A 23646-nucleotide genomic window follows, 5' to 3' on the forward strand; every position below is an offset into this window, starting at 1 on the left:
TCTTGATATTTTTTTTCACTACCTGAAAATTAATATAGAGGGTAGGTGTGGTTCCCCTTTGACCCCGTCCTTTTTGTACAATACACGTTATACACGCTCCTTTGGGGAACACGGTTGTGTTTGATCATATTGCTAGTGTCTTTTGCTCTAACTTGAACTGCCAGCAAGTAATTTCAAGTAGGACAGCAGCTCTATACTTGACACCACTTGATAAACCGAACGTGATAGTCAAAGACTAATTGATATACATTACAGACACTTTAAAATTATGCATAATGTCAATGACTACAGAGACCATTCGAACTTGTTGGAACAAGGAAGAGAAAATATTTTATGTTGCAGCTTATATTTTTTTTATTATGCAAATCTACCTTACAGCTACATCTATTTTCGTAAGATTTCACTTTTCATTTTAAACAGGGCTGTTTAGATAATTTTTTGGAGGGAGCGGGAAAACTGGACATTTGCATGGATATTGAAACACAGACAATAAAAAGGGTATATCGTTATTCACATATTGTTTGTCATTTTGGAGGTACCGTGGCCGAGTGGTCTAAGGCATCTGGCTGTACATCAAAAGTCCGGGGTTCGATCCCGGCCGCGGCACCTATGCCCGTGAGCAGCGGCGTACCAAGGATTTTCCAAAAGGAGGGCACATTTATTGGAGGATACTTCGTCCGCGAAAAAAATTGACAAGCAAAAAAAAAAAAGGTCTTCAACCACAAATGAAGGATTTCCTACCAGAAAAAAAATGAACTTTGCTAGGCGCTCAAGGCGCTCCTATATCATGTATATATATATTACCTTGGCTAAGTAATAGTCTACCAATTCTGGTGCGCACAGCTTTTTGAGGAATTACTTCCTGCTGGTACCCATTTACCTCACCTGGGAGCAGTAGCGTAACTATAGGATTTTCCACAGAGGCGGGGGCAAAATCGTCCGGCGAAAAATTTGACAAGCAAAAAAAAAAGGTCTTCTAGCTCGTCAGGGGGGAGGGGGGGCAAAAAGGTATTCAAGCTCGTCAGGGGGGGGGCAGACTGCCCCTGCCCTGCCCCCCCCCCCCCGTAGGTACGCTAGTGCATGGGAGGCTTATCCTGCTACCAAATAAATGGAAATGCTATATGCATTATTGGTATCTAGGTGCATGTGCACTTTTAAAAATAATTATTGTTATTATTATTATTATTGTTATTATTATTATTTTATTATTATTCTTATTCTTCTTATTATTATTATTACTATTAGTATTATTATTGTTAATACTACTACTACTATTATCATTATTGTTGTTGTTGTTATCATTGTTATCATTATTATTATTATCATTATCTTTATTATTATCAGAATTATCATTTCCTACAGTTATTTCCTCTTGTGTGTTTCCATGGAATTTTTCACTGTCTACGATACCCCTGCCACCCCTCCATGCCAACATAAGTAGCGCATCTAATTTTGTCTGAAGGAGAGCAGCAATAGACATTTCTACTTTGATCGATGAACAGGCTTCGTCCTCCAACATCGTTGGAGTAAACTAAACTAAACTAAACAAATAATGTTCACCAACGCCAAGGGACCGTAAAGGTAGGTCCATGCCCCATGTCATTCCTGTTTGTGAGTGCTTTGTCGCCATCTACGATATAAATTTATTTCCGGTTGTTTCGATGCGCGCGTCAATTACAATCAACGAAAAGTAGTAGTGTCTATGGGTAGTGTGTACAATTTGCATATACACGTATAAGACTATGCAGATTTGCGTCCGTATGTGTGCGCGCTCATCGACCGGCCATTAACCGTGTATTTTTGGACGTTGAAATGAGAAAGAATCCTCAAAATCACACAGAAATTACGGATATTACGGAAGTTTATATTCAAAGGGGCGTCGTTTCCCATCGTAAGTAATATAATGCACTTTTATTTTGATTGTAAAAAATAATGTTATAATCTTTTCTTGCCTGTAAATTCGAGATTTCAAGTGGACTTTGCAGAAATTGTAGGGTGAAGAGGAAGTGAAGAATGTGTGTAGAATCTCTATTCATGTCTAGCCTATTGCCCAAATTGCGGGACACTCCCAATGCAATGGCAATGCAAATTGGCATGCATGGAAATGGAATGTCATTTTGACAAAATTTTATTGGGCTTTCCAAATATTGCCGCATGTTACTAGTTAGACTAATTCCACCCAATGTATCTAATTCCACCTAGCCAGGAGGCGTTCTGGGGTAAAAATCCTAGTACTATTCGTACCTTATAACGCTGTAAGGGTTTACAGACATACACAGTATTGTTTGCACTAGAAGCTTTCATATTACTGAGGACTGCTTGATACATGTAAGGGAGGGGAGTGCGACTTTTGGGAAAGCTGCTAAAGCTATGGTCTTGGTTATGAGTTATCTATAGAATAAAGCCTTTTAATGTTGTGTGACTCTAAAACTATCCTGTCTGAAGTCTGGTTCTTGTTCAGGTATTCTACCCCTTTCAACGCCAGGCGCTTGGCCCTATAGAACCGCACATCGGAAAGGAAAATGCAACTATACAAATGCACCAAACAGCGCCTTATAATTTGAATCTGACGTTAACACTTCTGTACATGGGTATAAATATCGGTTAGCAAAGTTTGGTACGATAGAATTAAATGAAAGGGAACAAAAATCGCAGAAATGGGATGAAGAAATAAAAGTAGGCCTAGAAGAGAGTTTACTCACATTTGTTGTCTTCGCCATCTTGGATCCATTGTTAATGCAACCTAGTTACGTGACGCTTATAGAGGGCGGCAAAATAAAGTGCTAAAATGTCCCGCTTCAACCACTGAACCAGGGGGGTGTTTCATCAATATTGTCACGCGAGAAATGATTTTGCCGCCCTCTATAAGCGTCACGTAACTAGGTTGCATTAACAATGGATCCAAGATGGCGAAGACAACAAATGTGAGTAAACTCTCTTCTACTTTTATTTCTTCATCCCATTTCTGCGATTTTTGTTCCCTTTCATTTAATTTTAATGTACCAAACTGTGCTAACCGATATTTATACCCATGTACAGAAGTGTTAACGTCAGATTCAAATTATAAGGCGCTGTTTGGTGCATTTGTATAGTTGCATTTTCCTTTCCGATGTGCGGTCCTATAGGGCCAAGCGCCTGGCGTTAGGGGGTAAAAGGTACGAATAGTACTATGATTTTTACCCCAGAACGCCTCCTGGCTAATTCCACCTAAGTTTGATTCTCAGAGTCAGAGTCGGCCATCGGGGGCATTGAAATTGGGAATTAAGAACCAGTCAGGCAATTGAGGCGCACGGCCAACATGGCCAGGCCCAAGGCAATAGTCAATAGGCCTAGGCTACATGGGAGACTCTTTCCAAATAAATAGGGAAGACAATCTCCTACATTGGAGACTCGCTTTGCAAAAGGACAAAAGAAACAGCACCAACAAAAGCATGATTTTGTCCACCCAAAGTTTGTCTGAGGTCAGAAGCCCATTTGTTTTGTGTGTGATTGACAACCAAATCCCTATCAAAACAAAAGTAGATAGAGCTAGACGGTGAATTTTTAAAGTAGACGGTGAAGGGGTAATATTTCATGAGGAATCTGCTTATCACATTTTTATTTGCCCCAAGGTAATAGACCTTAACGCAAATAGATTCGCGCAAAGGGGGCAATAGCGCCGCTATTGTCCGGATGCGACCACAAGCAGCCGACAATAAAGTGTACGATTTCCATAGTGTATCAAAATACGATCAACGCCCGCAGCCAACATTTTGCTAACTTCCAGTTAACGCCTCGTCATATTTGTTCCAGAGTCTAACATCACTTTTCTTCTTTCATGGGTGGCAGAGATAGATGTACTGTCTATAGCTGCAAGAATTCCCACAGACTTCATGAAAACAAGTGCAATTTTGTTTCATTTTCGAGCACTGTCTGTGCGTATTTTGAGCTATGCAGCTGTGACTGTGCAAAGTGTGCTTGTACATGTATGCACGGACAGCGGGCACTCTCGGCCCAGGGACAGTGTACGTCGGCGGGCGGAGAAGTGGAGCTAACTGGTCCCTGAATTCCAAGCAATAATAAAATGATGATCAATAAAACAAACTCTGCAGTAGATTTGAGTATTTTATTCTAGTTATATTTTTTAAGAAACATATACTGTATTCTCGACTATAATCTCAATCATGATTTTATTCAGAGTATGCCTAGTAAACAGAGCTGTGTTTCTTTTTATCTCCACATGATACTGGCTATTGCATATAATTCAGGATCATGGTCGGACATTCTGAAGTTTTATTAGTGGCATGATTAGACAAAATAATGAATTAAATAGAACAAAAATGAGAATAGATGAAAGTATGTTGAGAGAAAAAATAAGTTAAAAAAAAGAAAAAAGAATCGAAGGTGATCTGTGAGAGAAGTTATTGAATGCGATGAAATTAATTGAAGATGTAAATGTTGAAATAAGATTTTTTGATAAAAAGAATGGAATAAATATCTTTATAAATTAAATATCCATCATCTAAGTTTCAGACAAAATAAATTACAGAGAGGTTGGAGGGATATAGGGCCTATATATATGGGATCATAAAATGATTTAAATTCAGGGATTTATTCCGCGTTTGCCCCCTTTCGCATCCCGTGGTCCTCTGCGATGACAGACGCCCTCACGTGACAAATGCTATTTGCGATAAGGTCTATCCTTTTGCAGCAAATGTAAACAAAGGAAATTGGACTCCAAAACCGGAGACTGTCTCTGAAATTGGATACCCAAATTCTTTACAAAAGTCTCTGATATTAGAGATAATCTCCCACATCTCCAATGTGGGAGATTACAGTCCGACCTCTCTTATCCGGCCTCCCCTTATTCGGATCTCTCTATTATCCGGACACACACTTGCCGAGATTTTTTTTTTTTTTTTAAATCCACTACAGGTACGTGAGGAAATGAGATTTCAATCTAAACTCAATCCTATACATAAACCCACTCTGATTACATATATTTCCCAACATAGTCACCCTACACCAAACATATTTTTCATGAAAATATCTCACCCAAATCACCAAAAGAACTTTAGGAATGATAATTTCCAGTAAATCAGGGTGCAGCACAAACATTTCATCACGTTTCTCTTTTTGATTCGCGGGAAAAACAACACATGTCTTGCTAGCTAACTTTAGGCCTCAATACGGACAGCGCCATCTATCATGTTTGAGCCTACAGTCAGTGGAACAATGGCTGACATTGCGAAGCTGCGATACCCGCCGCGATGATCTAATTTTAAAACTTGGTTTCATCGAGTCATTCACTTTCTTTCGAAGTATGCTCGATGTATACCTCAGTCATTTTAGCAGGTAAATTATCCAAGAGTTTTGGCCATCGATCGATTTCATTTCAATAAAAGACACTGCCTATAATTTGCACTGACTCTGCAGTGAATATTGTCTTTACCGTACGCCCACTACAATAGTGCAGTGTAGCTACTGCCGGTGGACTGGGGAGGCAGCCGGCAGCACAGCTGCGTGTATTTAATATTGGGTCCCCCAGATCCAAATAAATCCCTTATCCGGATTGGTGCTGGTCCCAACGTGTCCGGATAAGAGAGGTCGGACTGTATTGGCCTTGCGCCTCTACTGCCAGTTCCCATTTTCCAAAATTTTTTAGTACCGGTACCGTACTGGTAGGCGGTACAGACACTGACTGATTGAGTGACTCAGACAGTCCAACCTCTCACTCAGTCTCAGATAAAAGTCTTGACTCTTATCGGGACACGTTGGGACCAGCACCGGCAAGACTTCCATATTTCCCCTCCACTAAAAGTGAAATTGAAAAAAAATATGGAGAAGGTTTATTAAGAATTATCTAAGTTTTATCTCAAAGATATAGGAAGGAAAAGTTTGATACATATCAAAATATGGCTTTAATCCGTCAAAATTTTGAGTGTGTGTAATAACCAGTGGCACAGGTTTATTTAGTCAGAACAATAAATACCCAATAGTATTGGGTATTTAGAGAGTAGACTACATGTAGTTTTAATATCAGTTGATATTAACTGGGCGTTGTGGCGTGCGCATGTAATCCAAGCTGTGGGGAAGTTACAAATTGATGCAGAGGTTTGAGGTTCGAGCCCTGGTCACGTCTTTCGGATGGTGACAAAGGTCGGTCCCAGACGTAAATAATCATATCTGATTGATACACGTCTGACAAAACTCAAATACACCCACACACACGATAACCGTTATGAAACCCATAGCTTTAGCTCATTGAATAAGAAGACAGACTAGAGATGCTTCGTTCTGCAGTGAGAGGTTCGAATCCAAGTACCCACCGGAAGTAAGAAGAAAAAAAAGAAGAAAAAATAGAACGAAAGAAGGGGGTTTTAAAGAAGTATTTTTTTTAAGTAGTGGAGGGGACATAAGGAAGTCTTTCCCCAGCACCAATCAGGATAAGGGATTTATCCGTATCTGGGAGACCCAATATTGAATACACACAGCTGCTGCCTCCCTACCTCGGCGAAGTTCGTGCAGGCTCCACTTCACAACCGCTACACTACGCTCCACCTACCCGAACTTCAGGACGGTGAACTCGATCGGATATTCCGAGTGACAAAGGTGGGATGGAAATGTTAGTTATTGTAAAAATTATAGAAAAAAATGTAACGAGAATGTAACATAGCTTAATTTCTTTCTCTTCACCCGCATTTCACTTTGTGACCACTTTCCGGTTATCCTCAAAACTGGTGATTTTGGGCCAGTATCTTTTTCCTCACATGTATTATTCACGGCCGATGTCAAAACATCGCATGAAATCATTTTAATGATTTTTTAAAGTGTGTGCTCAATACAGCTTTGGCATACCATATTCCTACGTGTAGATTTTCCACAGGCAGGATGGTACATGTAGCAGTGAACCAGTGAGAAAGAGAATGACTCGAAACTAAGTTTTACAATTAGATCATCGCGGCGGGTATCGCAGCTTCGCAATGTCAGCCATTGTTATACTGACTGTAGGCTCAAACATGATAGATGGCGCTGTCCGTATGAGGCCTAGCGTTAGCTAGCGAGACATGCATTGTTTTTGTTTCACCTGCATAGCAGTGTGAGACTGTCTATAGGCACCGCTTTTCCGACGGCGGCGGCGTCAACACCAAATATTAACTGAAGGTTAAGTTTTTAAAATGACAGCATAACTTAGAAAGTATATGGACCTAGTTCATGGAAATTGGCCATAATGTTAATCAAGTACATGTATTACTGAACATCCTGCCTGAGTTTCAGGTCACATGATCAAGGTCAAAGGTCATTTAGGGTCAATGAACTTAGACCATGTTGGGTGAATCAACATCAAAATCTTAACCTAAGTTTTTGAAATGTCATCATAATTTGGAAAATATGGACCTACATGTTCATGTAGTTCATGAAACTTCGACTTAGGGTTAATCAAGTATCACTGAACATCCTGTATGAGTTTCATGTCACACGACCAAGGTCAATGGACTTTGGCCGAATTGGGGTATCTGTTGAATTACCATCATAACTCTGAATTTTTATGGATCTGATTCTTGGAACTTGGACATAATATCAATCAAGTATCACTGAACATCCTGTGCGCATTCCAGTTCACATGACCAAGGTAAAAGGTCAATGAACTTTGGCCGAATTGGAGGTAGGGGAGACGGGGTTAGTTGGAACATGGGGTAAGTTGAAACATTGTAATTTTCTTTAACGCCTGTAAAATAAATTTATGCAATACTGCCCTCAATTTATTGCAATAATAATTCAACACTGTTGTATTATCAATGGCAATAAATTGAGGGCAGTATTGCATAAATTTATTTTAGAGGCTTTAAAGAAAATTACAATGTTTCAACTTACCCCATGTTCCAACTAACCCCGGTCTCCCCTATCTGTAGAATTACCCTAATAACTTTGAATGTTTATGGATCTGATTCATGAAACTTGGACATAAGAGTACATGTAATCAAGTATCACTGAACATCCTGTGCGAGTTTCAGGTCACATGATCAAGGTCAAAGGTCATGGTCATGTAAGGTCAATTAGCTTTGGCCATGTTGGGGGTATTTGTTGAATTTCTATCATATCTCTGTATTGGTGTAGTTCATATAACGTGGACATAATAAGAGTAACCAAGTATCACTGAACATCTTGTGCGAGTTATAGTACATGTAGTTTTCAAAGTCAGCACTGCTGCTACATTGAATCGTGTGATGCAGGTGAGACCGCCAGAGGCATTCCACTAGTTCTTCTTCTTCCTGTAAAGTACAGACCGCCGTTGGCATATTATCATACTTGTGCTTGTCAAGTGCCCAGATGAACAGTGCGAGTAAAAATCTCTACAAAACTATGTGCGGCTAAAAACAGAAGAGGCTTTAATGAAGCCTCCTTTTCCCAGGAAACTAAAAGGGAATGTGATTAAATGTTTGTGCTGCGCCCTGATTTACTGGAAAATTATCCTGCCTAAGTTCTTTCAGTGATTTTCATGAAAAGTAATGCTGTTGTACTGTAGGTAGATTTATAGCAAATCCAAACATTATTTGTGACTGCACTAGAGTACATTCGATCAAATCAAAAACGTCACAAGCACGAGCTCAACTAATGTAGAAGGCAGCTATCACACAGCCTAGCTGTGTGTTGCTGCCCTCTATGTTTGAAGATGTACAGCATGCTATCAAAATGGCTGATAGGCGAAAGACGTTGACTGCTCAGAACGATGTCCAAAAAGCCCCCAAATTATCGCTAAAACTCCATCCAACACTAGAAAAAATGCTAATAACGTGAAAGGTGAGGATGTATTTTTGCTTAATATGTTTGTTAAAAGATGCTATGTTGTCATTTACATCCAATGAACGCATACATGTATTTCAGAGTGTTATTGGCCAGTTGCGAGTATGTGACATCGCTATAAATAAAGGCTATGTAGGCTGGAGGTCGAACCAAAGGCTCATCCAGCAAAAGAAAATTAAAGGGGAATGAAACCTTTTTACATGTAAAGTACATGTACATGTACATGTAGGCTTGTGTAAAAACGGAAAAGTCAAAGAAACAGATCAACGAAATTTGAGAAAAATCAGGCAAATAATGAAAGTTATGAGCATTTGAATATTGCAATCACCAATGCTATGGAGATCCATTGGCAATGCGACAAGGATGTGTGATGTCACATGTGAACAACTTTCCGTTTGATGGACTATAAAATACCCTCACAATGTCTCTTTCTGCTTTTTCTTGTGATGATACAAACTCTTTATCCATGATGTATCTGTATTACATGCCCTTCTATAGAAAGAACTGAGCCTGAGTCGAATCGATTTTAAAATCGGTGTTCGATCGATGTCATCGAACACCGGTGCAGATTTTGCAAAATCGGTGCATCGAAAAAAAAATAAAAAAAATACGTCGGCCGGCCGATTCGTTTGGTTTACACAATCAATCATCAAAATATCAGTAATGTCCAACTTTACTACTTACTTGATTTCTATTGCCCCCAAAATGAAACCGAATGAGTACCGTAATTATATGATGCTATTCACCATTAATTTGAAGTTTATTTCGATCATAGTTCGAGTCTTACTCGTCTGCTCGTGCCGAGATAATTTATGCACGATGAATTCATGAATGGAAGTCATGGCCATCGATCGTGCATGCGCAGTACTGTTCTTTAATCAAACCAGAAAATGGCCGGAAATTGACGCGATCAACGTAAAATAAATCTTGCTTTCATGAACAATATTAAAATCATGACCATAGAACATTATTTAATCGTAATATTTAACAATAATTTGCATATGATAATCATTAATATGAATTTAGAGCTTGATGTGAAACGTTTGTATTTCGTTTCAATTTTCAATGGCGGACATCTCATGACGATCGACTTGACTTGAGCTGAGTCGAGCTAGTGCACTTGTCTAAAAAAAATAATCATCACGTCAGGATTGATTCTCGAACATTGTCTACATGCAAAATCTCTGTTCAAGTTCGGAATATCACCATATAATAACATTTAACATGACAAAACAGAGAAAATTGCGTTTGATATTTTTTCCCATCAATTTGAAGCTAGTTTGTGCCCATTTTTGGGCTCTGATTTCATGAATGGGAAAATATGTCATACGTCATCAAACACGCATGCGCATTGTGCTTATTTTCTCGGAGCTTGGAGGAGACGTCCAGAGATGGAATAACAATAGAAATAATCCCAGTATTATTTCTTCCATATGAACATAACATACTTTGCTGACATCGTCAATATTCTTAGTATGACCATAAAATCTTGTTAAATCGTAATAATTTAGATGAATTTAGGGCTCGATTCGAAACATTCGTATTTATTTTGATCGCATGCTCATAATTGCGTCTAAAAAACTGGATTGTCATTATCAGGATTAATTCTCGAACATCGTCATAACTCATATTCCACAATCTTTCCTCACAATCGTTATATCAGCATTGAATAGCAATTCAAATGACCATCCAGAGAAAATTACGTATTTATTCCCATAAATTTATTTGGAGCTCATGCAACTACACAATCTCAGGCAAGTTACAGCGCTCTCCGTTGATTGCACTTGTTTGCTGGCGCTGACGCCAAGCACGCCTGTCGTTTCGGGAGAGTGAGTGTACGGAGCTGCGGACGGGGCTGGTGAATGGACTGCGAATGCTAGTCGACCGAAAATCATTCGGATCGACTCTGCGTGATTCATGTCTTTATTATTGTTTCATTTTGAACTTATATGTTGTCATCTGCAAATATCATTGTTGAAGATATTTTGGGAAGAATTCTGCTTTGGTCCCCGGCCTTTTTTGTGTGTTTTGTGATCATGGAAAATACAAACGAACTTTGCTTTGTCATCTGCTTGTGCAACGCTCACCCGGCCAACGCCAGCGCATACCGTCAGTGCGTAGTGCATATGCAAAGCGCATCGCATCGACGCAAAAACAAAAGACTAAATTTTCCCCGCTTCAATATTCGATGCATCGATGTTCGATCGAATTAGAGCTGTCGAACACCGGTTTTCAAAATAATCGATATGACTCAGGCTTAGAAAGAACACATGGTCTACTGATAGATGTGATAAAAGATGCAATTTTAGTGAAATATAGACTAAAGAAATGGGGAGAGTTGTTCACAAGTGACATCACACATCTTTGTCGCATTGCCAATTTGAGGATCTCCATAGCATTAGTGATCACAATTAATAGCCAAATGCTCATAACTTTCTCATTATTAGTCCGATTTTTCTCAAACTTTCGTCGATCTGTTCCTTTGATTTTTCTGTTTTCACACAAGCTGTCTTGTTCCTAAGGTTTCATTCTCCTTTTAGCATCCTGAGAACAAAACTTGTTCTGATTTTGAAGAGTAGATAAAGACAGATTACTCGTGAGAAACAGGGTTGACATGTTTTAAATGGTGTGTTATAAGGGGGAAAAGCATACTTCAAACTTGATTTCGATGCCAAGATTGTTTGTTCGGTCGTGTTCGCCTTGAAAATATAACGACGAATCTATGGGGCATTTCTACTCCCGAGTGTTGCATCATCGAGTATCTTCCAGTGCCTCACGTACTCCTATTTGTGTAAGTTGAAAGTGAGTGTGTTGCCGGAGCTCCGATTGCACGCTCAGTACATTCACACAGTACAGGCCTCAGCTCCGGACCATTTCGGAAAATTTCAGAATTGATGCGTTTGAAGAGAAAGATCTAGACATAACTTTTAGGATATTTCATTGATAATGATATTACCCATTGAGTCCGAATAAATTGAGTCTGTAATTTATGTTAAAGATAAATTCCAGTTTTGGTAACGATCTTAAAATGACTTTTTACAGAATCTAATATAATGACCACCCAAGTGTCTGTTTGTATGAATAAAAAATATGTGCCAAAGAATTCTGGGAGAAATGGTGTAATTGCTGAGAAATAAGCAAAATAAGCGCGGATTCGGTCACTTCCGTCTGGTCTTTATTCCTGCAATAATAATACACTGTCCCACGTGTGCCTATCTGTGTTGGTGATCTTCAGTGTGAACGTTTGGCAGCGTAGATTTCAAGATTTCACAAAGTTCAGTTTATGAACTGTACCAGATCTAGATCCTCGATGATATACTGACAAGCCTGGTTTTACAGACTTTCTCATGAAATCAGTGTTTACTGCAACTACATGTACTGGCATTTCTCTTTAAAGTGCCATGACTGTCCACCCTGCTGTTAGGGATTAGCATGACACGCATGGGGCAAAGCGTTCAAAAGAGCCAGACCTCCTTCTGTAAAAGCTCCATGGTATTAGTTTGAATTGTTGTCTGCCGAAAATTTTGATATTTCGATCTGGAAAAAAATTGAGTTAAATGGACATTTTTTATAAAGAACAATCGAACAAAAGATTATTGCAAATAGAAGAGGGATTTCTTTTTGAGGTTTAGAACTGAAAACGGGACATTCTATTCACCTATTTTATCATGAAAAAGTATGGGTGTTTGCTACCGAAATGATGCGAGCGTGAAGCGCGAGCTAAAATTTTTTATATTCCAATCTGAACATTTTAGAACTGAGGGGCAAAACGATATGTTTGCCTCTCCCCCCCCCCCCAGGATCGATGCCTCTGGGTAAATGTACATACAAATTGTGTTCTGTTAAAAAACAAATCAGGTCATTCAAAATCAGAGGAAAGAAAAACCCCGGGGGGGGGGGGCCACTTCCATTCACGAGTGGATACCATGCGCGACCATGGGGTCTCTAAAAGCACCCTAAACACGTAATTTCCATATTCTGAAAATGCACCCCTTAACAAGTATTGGTGTGTGAAACCCTACCCTTAACAAGTATTGGAAACAAAACGATACACTTGGCAAATATTTCCTGAAATGAACCCCTAAACAAGTAAAGGAATGTTTTAATGTTACGGGTCCTTTGGTTGTCGGCTTTACCTAGCTTATTTGGTTTAGTACGACCCCACCATCTACACCTCGCGCAAATAGGGCTCTAAACACGTAGTGTTGGGGCAAAAAGGACATCCTTTATAAAACATTTTAATTTTGTTTTATCATCCCCGCAAATTCGACCCTAAACACGTAATTTTACTAGCGAAATAGATACCATTTTTTCATTATTTTTGTGTTTTTGACACCCTTTTCACGTTACGTACGTAACGTGCCCTATCGTGAAAAGGACATCCTTTTTACGTGTTTTTTTGGTCGCGCATGGTATCCACTCGTCAATGTAAGTGGCCCCCCCGGGAGAAAAACCTACTTGAAATACGATAATTTACTGTTCAGCTCTGTTTGATATGTAGATACATGTATGTGTAGTGAAGTGAGCTTATAGGTCCATGTACACAAATAACATGTACAGTACATGTATGACTGTTGGCATTGCCCCACATTCCTTTTATCCACTAACAAATATAATGTAACATTGAAAAGTCAATCACAATTATATGGGATTCTCTGTAATAAACTCCCACCTAAACATATTTGAGGTCAGTATGAGTGCAATACACTCTGACTCACTTTATCCATTGACTTTTCTTACAGTGGGAGGAGTCCATGCCCACAATAACAATGCATGGTATTGTGTGCTCTCCGCTAGTATCTGTACACTGAACATTGTGAATGGACGAGTCTGGCACACTGCTGTATTATCTGTGTGCAATAACATGTACATGTAGGCCTCAATGTACACGTACAGTGTATCATAGCGTAGAGCACTAAACTCTGCCCCCTGTGTGAGGAGTCTTTCGTTTATATAGCCCTCTATAGTTGGAAGGGCATGTAAAAGGGAGTTGGGTTATATTTGGATATGATGTCACGTGGTATTGCATGGAGGATACTCTGTCTGGGCAATACACAACTGTCCATACTGCAGGCATACATGTGTACATGTACAAAATAATATATACATGTACATTTAGGGTAGGGCTTTTCTGACTTGTGCTATTTTTAGCTGAGGAAGTTTGGATTTTTGTTTGAGTACTTAAAATGAAAATGTAGGCAAAGTTAAACTTATTGTACATGTATGCTGTCAATCTTTAAATCTCAAGTCAGTATAAAATAAAAGTTGTGTTATACTTCATAGCCTTACATGTACATGTGTGCCAATTAAATGGGACTGGCAAGTGAATTACATTATTTTGTGCATACTGTTGCATTTGTATACTGTTAATAGCCTGTATTGGGATTATTTTTCATGTTGTGAGGTAACAATGAAATTGATTTTGTATTTCTTTTATTCTTTGTATAAATGTCTTGCAATTGACATCTCCTCTTTGACATTACTGTTACATGTATGTACTGTAGGACTACATGTACATCCAATTACAAAGCAACATGTAAAGGTACATGTACATGTACATGTAGGCCTGTAATACATGTACATGTACATGCATTGTACATAACAGGAAGATGGCAATAAGCATACATGTAGTTTTCATTCTGTACATGTACATAGTGTTGTGCCCAGTACATTTAGACCTACAATTTTTTTTTTCTTGTTGGTGACTTTTTATTTATTGAATTCTTTTTTTTAACCATACAGAACAGTATGCAATATACATGTACTTGTAATAATATTTGCTTTTACCTGTTTATATGAAAAATATGTTACTTGTAGGTAGTACATGTACATGTATAATAAAATGAACCATTTCATACACTGTATGGTAATAAGGATTTTCTTATTTTATTTTTACATTGTTTTCTTTACTTTCCTTTTATCTTTCTGCAGGAATAGGCCATCCTTGCTTGTCATCCTCCGGGGATAAAACTTAGCAGCAATCTACCAAATATTTCAAATTCAAATCATCCAAAATGCAGACGATAAAATGTGTGGTCGTCGGGGACGGAGCTGTTGGTAAAACATGTCTACTCATCTCATACACAACAAATAAATTCCCTTCAGAGTATGTTCCAACGGTGAGTATTATTTTACTTCATTTTATATCATTTTCTTGTTCGTTTTTACACCCCAGGTTTAGTCATTTGAATGATTGAAGAAAATTCAAACTTACAATTACATGTAACATAGGAAATTTCATAGAAATCCCCCAATGCAAAATTTGTTTTTCTAATTCCAGTTTCTTGAAGTTGAATACATTCATGTCGATTGTGCTACATCTACATGTACATCTGTGTTTGATTTTCTCTCTATGTTCTGTTGGGGTACATGTACCTATTAAAATATATCTTTTACGTAGAACTAAATGCTGTTCATCATTCCTTTCCTTGTATCATTTGTTTATGTATGTTCCATTTGGATTGTACCCGGGGGGGGGGGGGCACTCAGTATATAATGCATAGTGGGTATGTGCCGCGGAGGGGACCCCCATTTTTACACTCAAATTTCCGTTCCAAGGCATAGCATTTTTGCCTTGTTGAGAAAAAGAACAAAGAAAGCCGCTCCAAGGCATAGCATTTTCTTCTTATCGAGAAAAAAGAAGAGAGAAATCCGCTCCAAAGCTTCGCATATTTTTCGTTACGCCGCTCCGATCGCGTTGAATGAGCTGCAATTTTGGTGAAAAGCGGCCGCAGAGCTCCCGGCGGAGGCCGCGCTAGCTGCATCATGCACGCATGACCGTTCCGTAGGGATGCATACGCGCTGAACACGCTGGCGATCCGTTCCAAGGACCCCCGTTTTCACAAACATTTGTCGTTCCGAAGCCCGTTCCGAGGACCCTCCTTTATACAATAAGCCCGCTCCAAGGCCCCCGTTTTTTGTCTCGCCCGCGGCACACCCCCACCACTTTTTTGGTCGAGTGCCCCCCCCCCCAGGGATTGTACGTACATGTGGGATTATTTTGAAGCCTACATGGATGTAAATTGTATCTTGTAAGAAACAAATTGTATGTGCACTTCTCCGGTAAGCAGCAATTCAACAATACGTGAACATATACATGTATAGTAATCGACTGTCCACTATAGTACATGTACATGTCATTTACATTGTACATGTAAAGTACTGTATACAGTCCGCATTCAGATACATGTACATATATTGTGACTGCTGTGATTACTTTATGATGTAGAAATGTAGGATGTCCTGTGCATATCCTGTGTGTATATACCGCAGCTTGTGCTTGAGTTCAGAGATCCCTTCCTTTTTCCTGCTATACTACAATGCTGTTTATTGTTCCTTGTTTGACCCACATCATCAATCCATTCCACCTCAAATCTACACCCTAGTTTCTACAAATCTGCTTTTGCGTATGTACATTTACATGTATGTATACAGAAAAACTGGCAAAAACACATACACATTTTTGGACTGCACATGACACATGTACATGTACAGTGTGTAGGCCTACATTGTGCATGTTGGCCTACATGTACATACCAGTAGTACATGTACATTATTGTGCTGGATCCATACTAACTTTTGATGTCTGTACTGACTGTCTATATGAACACGTAGGCCTACATGTACATGTTCATGTAGACAGTAGGCCTGTATCTACTATTACATTTCCGCCCAAACTACATATCCATATTACATGTATGCCTACATTTGTACATGCATGTACATGTACATGTACCTGTAGGCTACATGTGTATATGTACATGTACTTTAAATGTACATGTAAAAGAGCATTCGTTGATGTTTGAAATGTTACTGCCATCTCACAAGAGACCCCCTTTCGCCCACTCATTGGTGATAAAAAATTCTGGACATTCCGGAGACCCCATTTTTGATGTGGTCATTTCCAGAGCATTACATTAGCAATATTGTTAATCCAAGAGCCGTTCCGGAGACCCCCATTTTAAGACCAAGATTTAGTTCCAGAGGGCCCCGACCCCTGCCTTTTGCACGGCACACATACATGTATGTACATGATCATGTTATAATTCGAGTAGTAGCCCCACCCCTCCCCCCCCCCCGGGACTTGGCCATGGATCATTACATGTACAGTACATGTATATTCCTACGATGTATGCAAGTACCGTACATGCATTTCTCCTTGGTGCACTACATGTACGTTATTTTGAGACTCCAGACATGATAGCTTTCAAGGATTATTGTTATTTTTATTTTTTTACAGGTATTTGATAATTATGCAGTAACTGTTATGATCGGTGGTGAGCCGTATACACTGGGTCTGTTTGATACAGCAGGTAAGAATTTCATAAACAATGTTGTACAGGATCTTGTCCATAATTGGGGGGGGGGCTTAAATTTGAAATATTTCAATATTTTTGTTTGTTTGATAATGAACTTTCATTTGTTTGGAAAATTAAATAAATATGGAACAAGGATCAAGAAACATTGGACTTAATTCCATTCTCAATGACTTTTGACATTTTTGTACCATTTAAACAGTTGTTTCCATTTTCGGTACAAAGTACAGATCGTATACTCAAGAATGTCTAGTTTCAAAATTTACTGTAAGAAACACATATTTCGGTGTGAAACCATCCATTTCAAGGTTGAAGCACAATTCTCAATTAAAGAAGTTTATTTTGTTTTGAATGTAAAATGCTGATGGATGAAAACTGGACACAGTTCATGTACAGAATTGTTGGCTTTATTTCTTGTGACCTACGTATTCTGCATGTTATGAAGGGTTCTTTAGATCAGAGGATATTGGACCAAACCAAAAAAATAGTGTCAATTACCATGAATAAGTTATCAATTAAAACAGAACTTTTTATTTGTAGAAGGAAGTTTAACGTTTTCTTTCATTTCTATAGCATGACATTCGTGCCTATCTCATGAAGTACATGTAATTAGTCTTTATTGATATGGCAAACAGGAAGCATAATAGATTTGTTAGTTTCGATTACAGTTTCTGTGAATTTCTCTCTGTCAAACATTAAAGGGTCATCCAAACTTTAATAAATATTTGTAGGTTTATGAGAAGGAAAAATAGAAATTCAAAGAGGTAAAAGTTTAAAGAAATCGCACAAGGGATAAGAAAATTGTAGTTGTTTGAAAAAAATAGGTCTTTAATTGGTAAATCTCAAATTTGAATATTTTTTGTTAATGGTAAAAGAGTTGGAGGGACAATTCTCCCACATAATTTATGTTAAATATGGATTTTAGCTTTCTCTATTAAAGTCACCTCTCGCGTATCTTGAGGCAGTAACGTATGAAAATGGTACTGTACATGTATGTTCACTGCATGTCCTTAAAAAATATATATAATAATAATCTAGTTGAGAATAAAATTGTAAAAAGCAGTATTTTAAAAGCAAATTCCTCTTCATAATTTAGCCCAATCAATATTTTTAGTTTTCATGCTTGTCCAACTTGAAATAACAAGTTGAAATGTCAAATATAAATTCTTGTATGTTCTCCAAATAATCATTAGCAATACTACAGTGTACTTGTATGATAAATGTACATATAGAACTGTATGTTTTTTATGGCAACTTTCTATATCTCTGATAGCTTCTTCAGATTATTTATTACATGCCACTTCAAAGACAACATTTATATTAATTACTGGTACTATAAACATGTATTAAAAATGTTTTCCTTTCCATGTTCTTAATGGTATGTCATTATTTCTTTCATTGTAACTATTAAACAGGACAAGAAGATTACGACAGACTTCGACCTCTCAGCTATCCCCAGACGGATGTCTTCCTTGTCTGTTTCTCAGTTGTAGCGCCCTCATCATTTGAAAATGTCAAAGAAAAGGTTTGTAATTCTCTCTGTAGGAAATTACGATATAATATACTTGCATATATTCCAGGGCCAAGAAATAGTAAATTTCATAGAAAATAATTATTAGTTTTAAAAGTTTATTCCATTTATAGTGAAAGAGGGAATGAACGTGAAGTTTGATGGTACAGAGCAACTTAAGGAAATACATGTATGTCATAGGCCCATATTCTGAAGTCGGGTTTAACTTAAACTCCGGTTTTAAGTTGTGGTTTAAGTATGGACAGCCCATTGTTACATAGATCACCAACGGTAGATATATCATATTTCAGCTCATTTGGCTCTCAAATCATTCATAATTGTCTAGGAAGCATATACAGGTGATTGTCTTCACCATCGATTAATCAGGAAAGAGCACAGTAAACATAGGGAACGTACAACTTAAAATTTTTTTGGATACTTTTGGCTTTCCATACTTAAACCACAACTTTAAATCTGAGTTTAAGTTAAACCCTACGTCAGAATACGGGCCATAGTGTTACCAGATTAGTTGGTAAATGCCATTATTGGATCTATCTGTGTGGAAACCATGATTGTCATTGCCTATTTGCACTGTTACATGTATGTCTTGGAAGTTGCCATCATTGCATACATTACCATAGTTTAATTGCTATTCTTTATGAAATGGGCCTTATGCCCAGGTTTCTGACATGCCAAGTCTCCTGCATTTATGGGCGAGACTCCAGCATTTGGGTCTCTTGCACATCCCCTGATATCTCATTCTCTCACATGCATTATACGGAATGCCTGTGATCTCATGCTTAACTGGTCTTTGAACTTGGCGTCTCTGGGGCCCGACGCAGAAAGAGTTGCAATCAAACGCAACTCAAAAAATCTTGCGCCACTTGATTTTCAGCCAATGAGGCACCCGTATTCGGGACTTGCGCTTGATAATTTGACTTGCGTTTAAATGCAACTCTTTCTGCAATAGGCCCCAGGAGTACATTTACGTGTACATGTATGTGTAATACATGTAGGTCGGAAGATCTGCATTATCTTAGCATTAGTTTACCCCTGACTCTCCACAAAATTGGAACATGTATCCGTATGATCTTGGGTGCTGCTGCAAAATGTAAGAACAGTTGAAATCAAGTGTTTGTAGTAGCATAAAGTGGAGGGTTGTGGCCCAGTGGATTAAGTCTTCTGACTATGAAACAGAGGGTCGTGGGTTCGAATCCCAGCCATGGCGTGATTTCCTTCAGCAAGAAATTCATCCACATTGTGCTTGCACTCAACCCAGGTGAGGTGACTGGGTACCCGGCAGGATTAACTCCTTGAATGCATGAGCGCTGAAAGGCAGCCTTTGACCTTAGCTAAAGCCGGGGTAATCAACTAATAATAACATCGCGCCTCAAGGATGTTAGATAAGATGGCCCTATATATATGTCTATTATTATTATTATTAAAGTCCATAGTTTTAACTCGCAAATCTCTTCCTCTCCCCTCCTCCCTCCCTGTTCACAGTGGGTACCCGAGATCACTCACCATTGTCAGAAAACACCATTCCTGCTGGTTGGAACACAGATAGATCTCCGTGACGACCCAGCCACCATCGAGAAGCTCATGAAGAACAAGCAGAAGCCTACGACGGGAGAAGCCGGTGAGAGGATGGCAAAGGAACTGCGTGCCGTTAAATATGTAGAGTGCTCCGCTCTGACACAGGTCAGTTGGACAGTGTTTTCATGTTGATTTGGGAGACAGAGGTTTTATGATATTTAATACGTCAGGGTAACCTTAATACCCAAGTCATCAAAGTCATGGAATTCAGACTTCTGTTACCGTCACACCAATGAAACTTACTTCAGACCAATCAAAACTAAAATGTAACTTTCAATGATAATAGCAGTTACATTATATCGCTCTATACTTTATGTTTCTAAGCGCTTTAACTTGCCTTCCACTAGTTTCCTCTCACTGTCATGACTGATTTTTTTATCCTCGTCTCTTCCTGCTCCATGTAATTTTCTTATTTCCCTTTCGCAGCGCGTTGAACTCATAATCAATGTGGATTTGGTGCTTTAGAAATACTCTATATTATTAATATATTATTACCTCTGTCATTGAATCTTGGCATACCTGCATACAATGTATTCACTTTCACCACTCCCTGGGGAGAATTCCAATAAGAGCTTCCAAGCTCAGCTGATAGAGCATGCTGCACGGGCTACTGTCTCTTTATCTACATAGCCTCCATGGGATGCCAATTTTGTGCCTGTGTAGATGAAGGCTTAAAAAAAAATCAACTTTTTCTTTGAATTGATCAAAGAAATTTTTGAAAAAGTAAAAATGGACCACAAGAAATTGAATCAGATTTTTATTGGCATAGAACATACAAGTTCACTTTCAGTTTTAACTGTTTGTTTCCTATACATTGGGAGTGTAACTAACTATACAGCTGTGCCTGTGATGGATTTCTGTTATTAAAATAACTCAGCTGCCCACGTCATTTTCTTTTAAGGCTGTCACTTTTGCACTGACTACATCTTTCCCTTTTGTATCTTTTTCTTTCTCTCGCTCTCTATTTCATCTTGTCTCTGAATAGTTCTCTTTATCCATCTCCTAGCTCTCTTCATATCTCTCTCCCCTTTCTCTCTTTCCTTCTCTTTCTATTCCCTCATGCATTTTACTCTCTCTCCATCTTGACATGAAAAAATATAGAAGATGAGTTTCCATGGGAATAATAGACACATAAACATGGTACATGTCATCATCCCTGTTGTGCACTTTCAGCTGTCAAACAATTAGTCTACCTGGCCTCACTCGTTCCTTCTAAAGATTTATATTAAGGGGGAATTCTTTAGTAATCCTTGAATTATATATCCATGTGTGAAGGACAGCAATGCGTAAATATGGAGACTAACTCTGTATACTAACTGCCATGTTCCAAGACTGCAACTACCAGACTCACGTTTTATTGTGATTGGAGAATAACTATGTGCCACCATTAAGCGATGCTAAATGTTCCATCAATATCATGTGTTGTGCATGTTGAGAAATGAAAGATGACAATAATCAACACCCCAGAAATATACAGAGACCTATCAAAGGCTCAATAAGGCACATTTTATTATTTTCCTTTCTCCCAACTTGTTACATATCAGATATTTGAATAATCTATATGTACAAGAGGGCACAAAGGCAGAGCACTGGATATATCTCCTACATTTAATCCAAGATTATTCAGATTATTTGTTATTTATTTTATTATTTTGTAATTACAGAAAGGACTGAAGAACGTCTTTGACGAAGCAATCCTAGCTGCGTTGGAACCACCCGAACCAGTCAAGAAGAAGAGGTGTCGTCTCCTTTAAGAATTGAAAGATCGCGAGAATAATCTTCTAAAAATGATATCTTAATAGTCCCCTGCTTGGAGGGACGTGACACCAACCTGAAATTAACCCCTGACATACCGGATATAATCACCCCCAATCATGTAAACTATATGGATATACCTTAATCCGGTATGTAAGGTGTTAAGGTTTGGAGCTTGGAGGGGGGCAAAGGGGAGATGATCGAAGCGGTATACAGGAATGGGGACGGGAGTTCTGGTCGAGCTTCCATTATAAAGCTTGGTATGGATGAAAAATGGTGTAGCGCTAATTTCGAGGGTTATTTGTATCATTCTTCCTAGATTTATAATCGATGCGGTATACTGCTAGAAAAATAACATGATTAATGTTGGTATTAAGGAATTTGTTCGTAAGATGGCCGGGTCGGTGATCAAAGGTAGACCAGGCTTGGGTTCGATTGAAGACAATGTAAATTTGAATTTAAAGGTTTTTTGCGGGTGTTATTGAGAACGTGTGAAAATTCAAAAATGTATATGTCAAATTTGTAATTTCTGCAGAGGGATATATTAATCGTTTGATTTATTTAATAACATGCGACATCGCATCAATTGTGCGTGTGTATGATACAGTGATCTATCCTTCAATTTTTGCAAACTAAAATAATTTACCTCTGGATGTGAGGAAATTGCTCAAAAGCAGATTGAAGAAACGAAACTTGGTGCCTATAGTAATGTAAATATCAGCTAGACTTCTGTGCCATTGTTTCTGTAGAGTTTAGAGAAAAGCCAGTTTTAGTAACATCTGTGGAGCATAAGTTTGATTAAACTTTGTCCACTTTTGTGATTCACAGTGACAAGATAGCTTGTAAAAAGAATAATTAGACCGATCGATGACGAGTGTTTATGCTTGCGTGCAAGTTTTGAGGTTTTGTGTCAATATTTTATAAGTATACCAGGGACTACAAAGATAATTCTTTTCTACCAAGCTTTTACTTTTCTCTGAGATGTACATCATACGATTTATCCTCCCCCGTACTCCAAGTTATTTCCATCATGTGTATATTATCTAACTCCTTTAAGTCTTCTATTCTAGTAATGTATTTACTCATATCTTATTCTCGTTTGTTGTACATATATGCTTAACGTTTATTCTAGAAATATAACTATCACTAGTGATGGAGGTGTATGTGTTATGTATACCAACAGGTGTTCGTGCATGTAGGAGTTCTTTAAGAAATGATAGTCCACCCTAACATCAGGTCGAGCTCAGTAGATAAAATCGCCAATAGCAGAGATGCCAACCAGTACGATTTTATCGTATTTAGTACGATAAAACAAGTAAAATACGACAGTACGATTTTGGCCATCAAAATACGATTTCCCGACTTTCTGTCATAGTCCTGTTTTTGTCCCATATATGTGTGTTGTGTATGTATGCGCCCGCCCGTGAGTGAGCAGTGAAGCCATATCATACATGTAACTTAAATATCTGAAAAGCCCAAATCAAGTAACTTTCAATTTACGATAAGCACAGTTTCAAATTGCCAAGTGCGTGTTTTTTTCAGTACCATAAAAAGTGAGCTACATCCGTCTTTTTTTTCCTGTAATACATGTACGCGCGTGCTTCCAATAGCGGTAACAATATTTCCCTACTTCACCATGTGCAATTTCTAATGCACACATTTCCAGTTAGGATATCACAATTCTGT

At 38.4% G+C, this 23646-nt stretch overlaps 1 protein-coding gene across 1 annotated transcript; it reads left to right on the top strand.

Annotated features, from left to right (window-relative positions):
• The first annotated feature begins 1738 nt into the window (after positions 1-1738).
• Positions 1739-22899, top strand: LOC121428110 (cdc42 homolog). Its single transcript, XM_041624702.1, has 6 exons — positions 1739-1891; positions 14716-14903; positions 17024-17096; positions 18515-18624; positions 20113-20310; positions 21870-22899. Exons 2-6 carry the CDS (start codon positions 14799-14801, stop codon positions 21957-21959), a joined length of 576 nt encoding a protein of 191 aa, XP_041480636.1. The 5' UTR covers positions 1739-1891; positions 14716-14798; the 3' UTR covers positions 21960-22899.
• Positions 22900-23646: the final 747 nt, after the last annotated feature.

Source organism: Lytechinus variegatus, chromosome 14 (assembly GCF_018143015.1).
Source record: "Lytechinus variegatus isolate NC3 chromosome 14, Lvar_3.0, whole genome shotgun sequence".
Classification (NCBI taxonomy): Eukaryota; Metazoa; Echinodermata; class Echinoidea; order Temnopleuroida; family Toxopneustidae; genus Lytechinus; species Lytechinus variegatus.

What these genes read in the sequence shown, in the direction of transcription:
- LOC121428110 (XM_041624702.1), top strand. Translation starts at nt 14,799, where the DNA reads ATGCAGACGATAAAATGTGTGGTCGTCGGGGACGGAGCTGTTGGTAAA. An exon ending in GGGTCTGTTTGATACAGCAG is followed by an intron (nt 17,097 to 18,514) that starts GTAAGAATTTCA and finishes ACTATTAAACAG; the next exon opens with GACAAGAAGATTACGACAGA. An exon ending in AGTGCTCCGCTCTGACACAG is followed by an intron (nt 20,311 to 21,869) that starts GTCAGTTGGACA and finishes TTGTAATTACAG; the next exon opens with AAAGGACTGAAGAACGTCTT.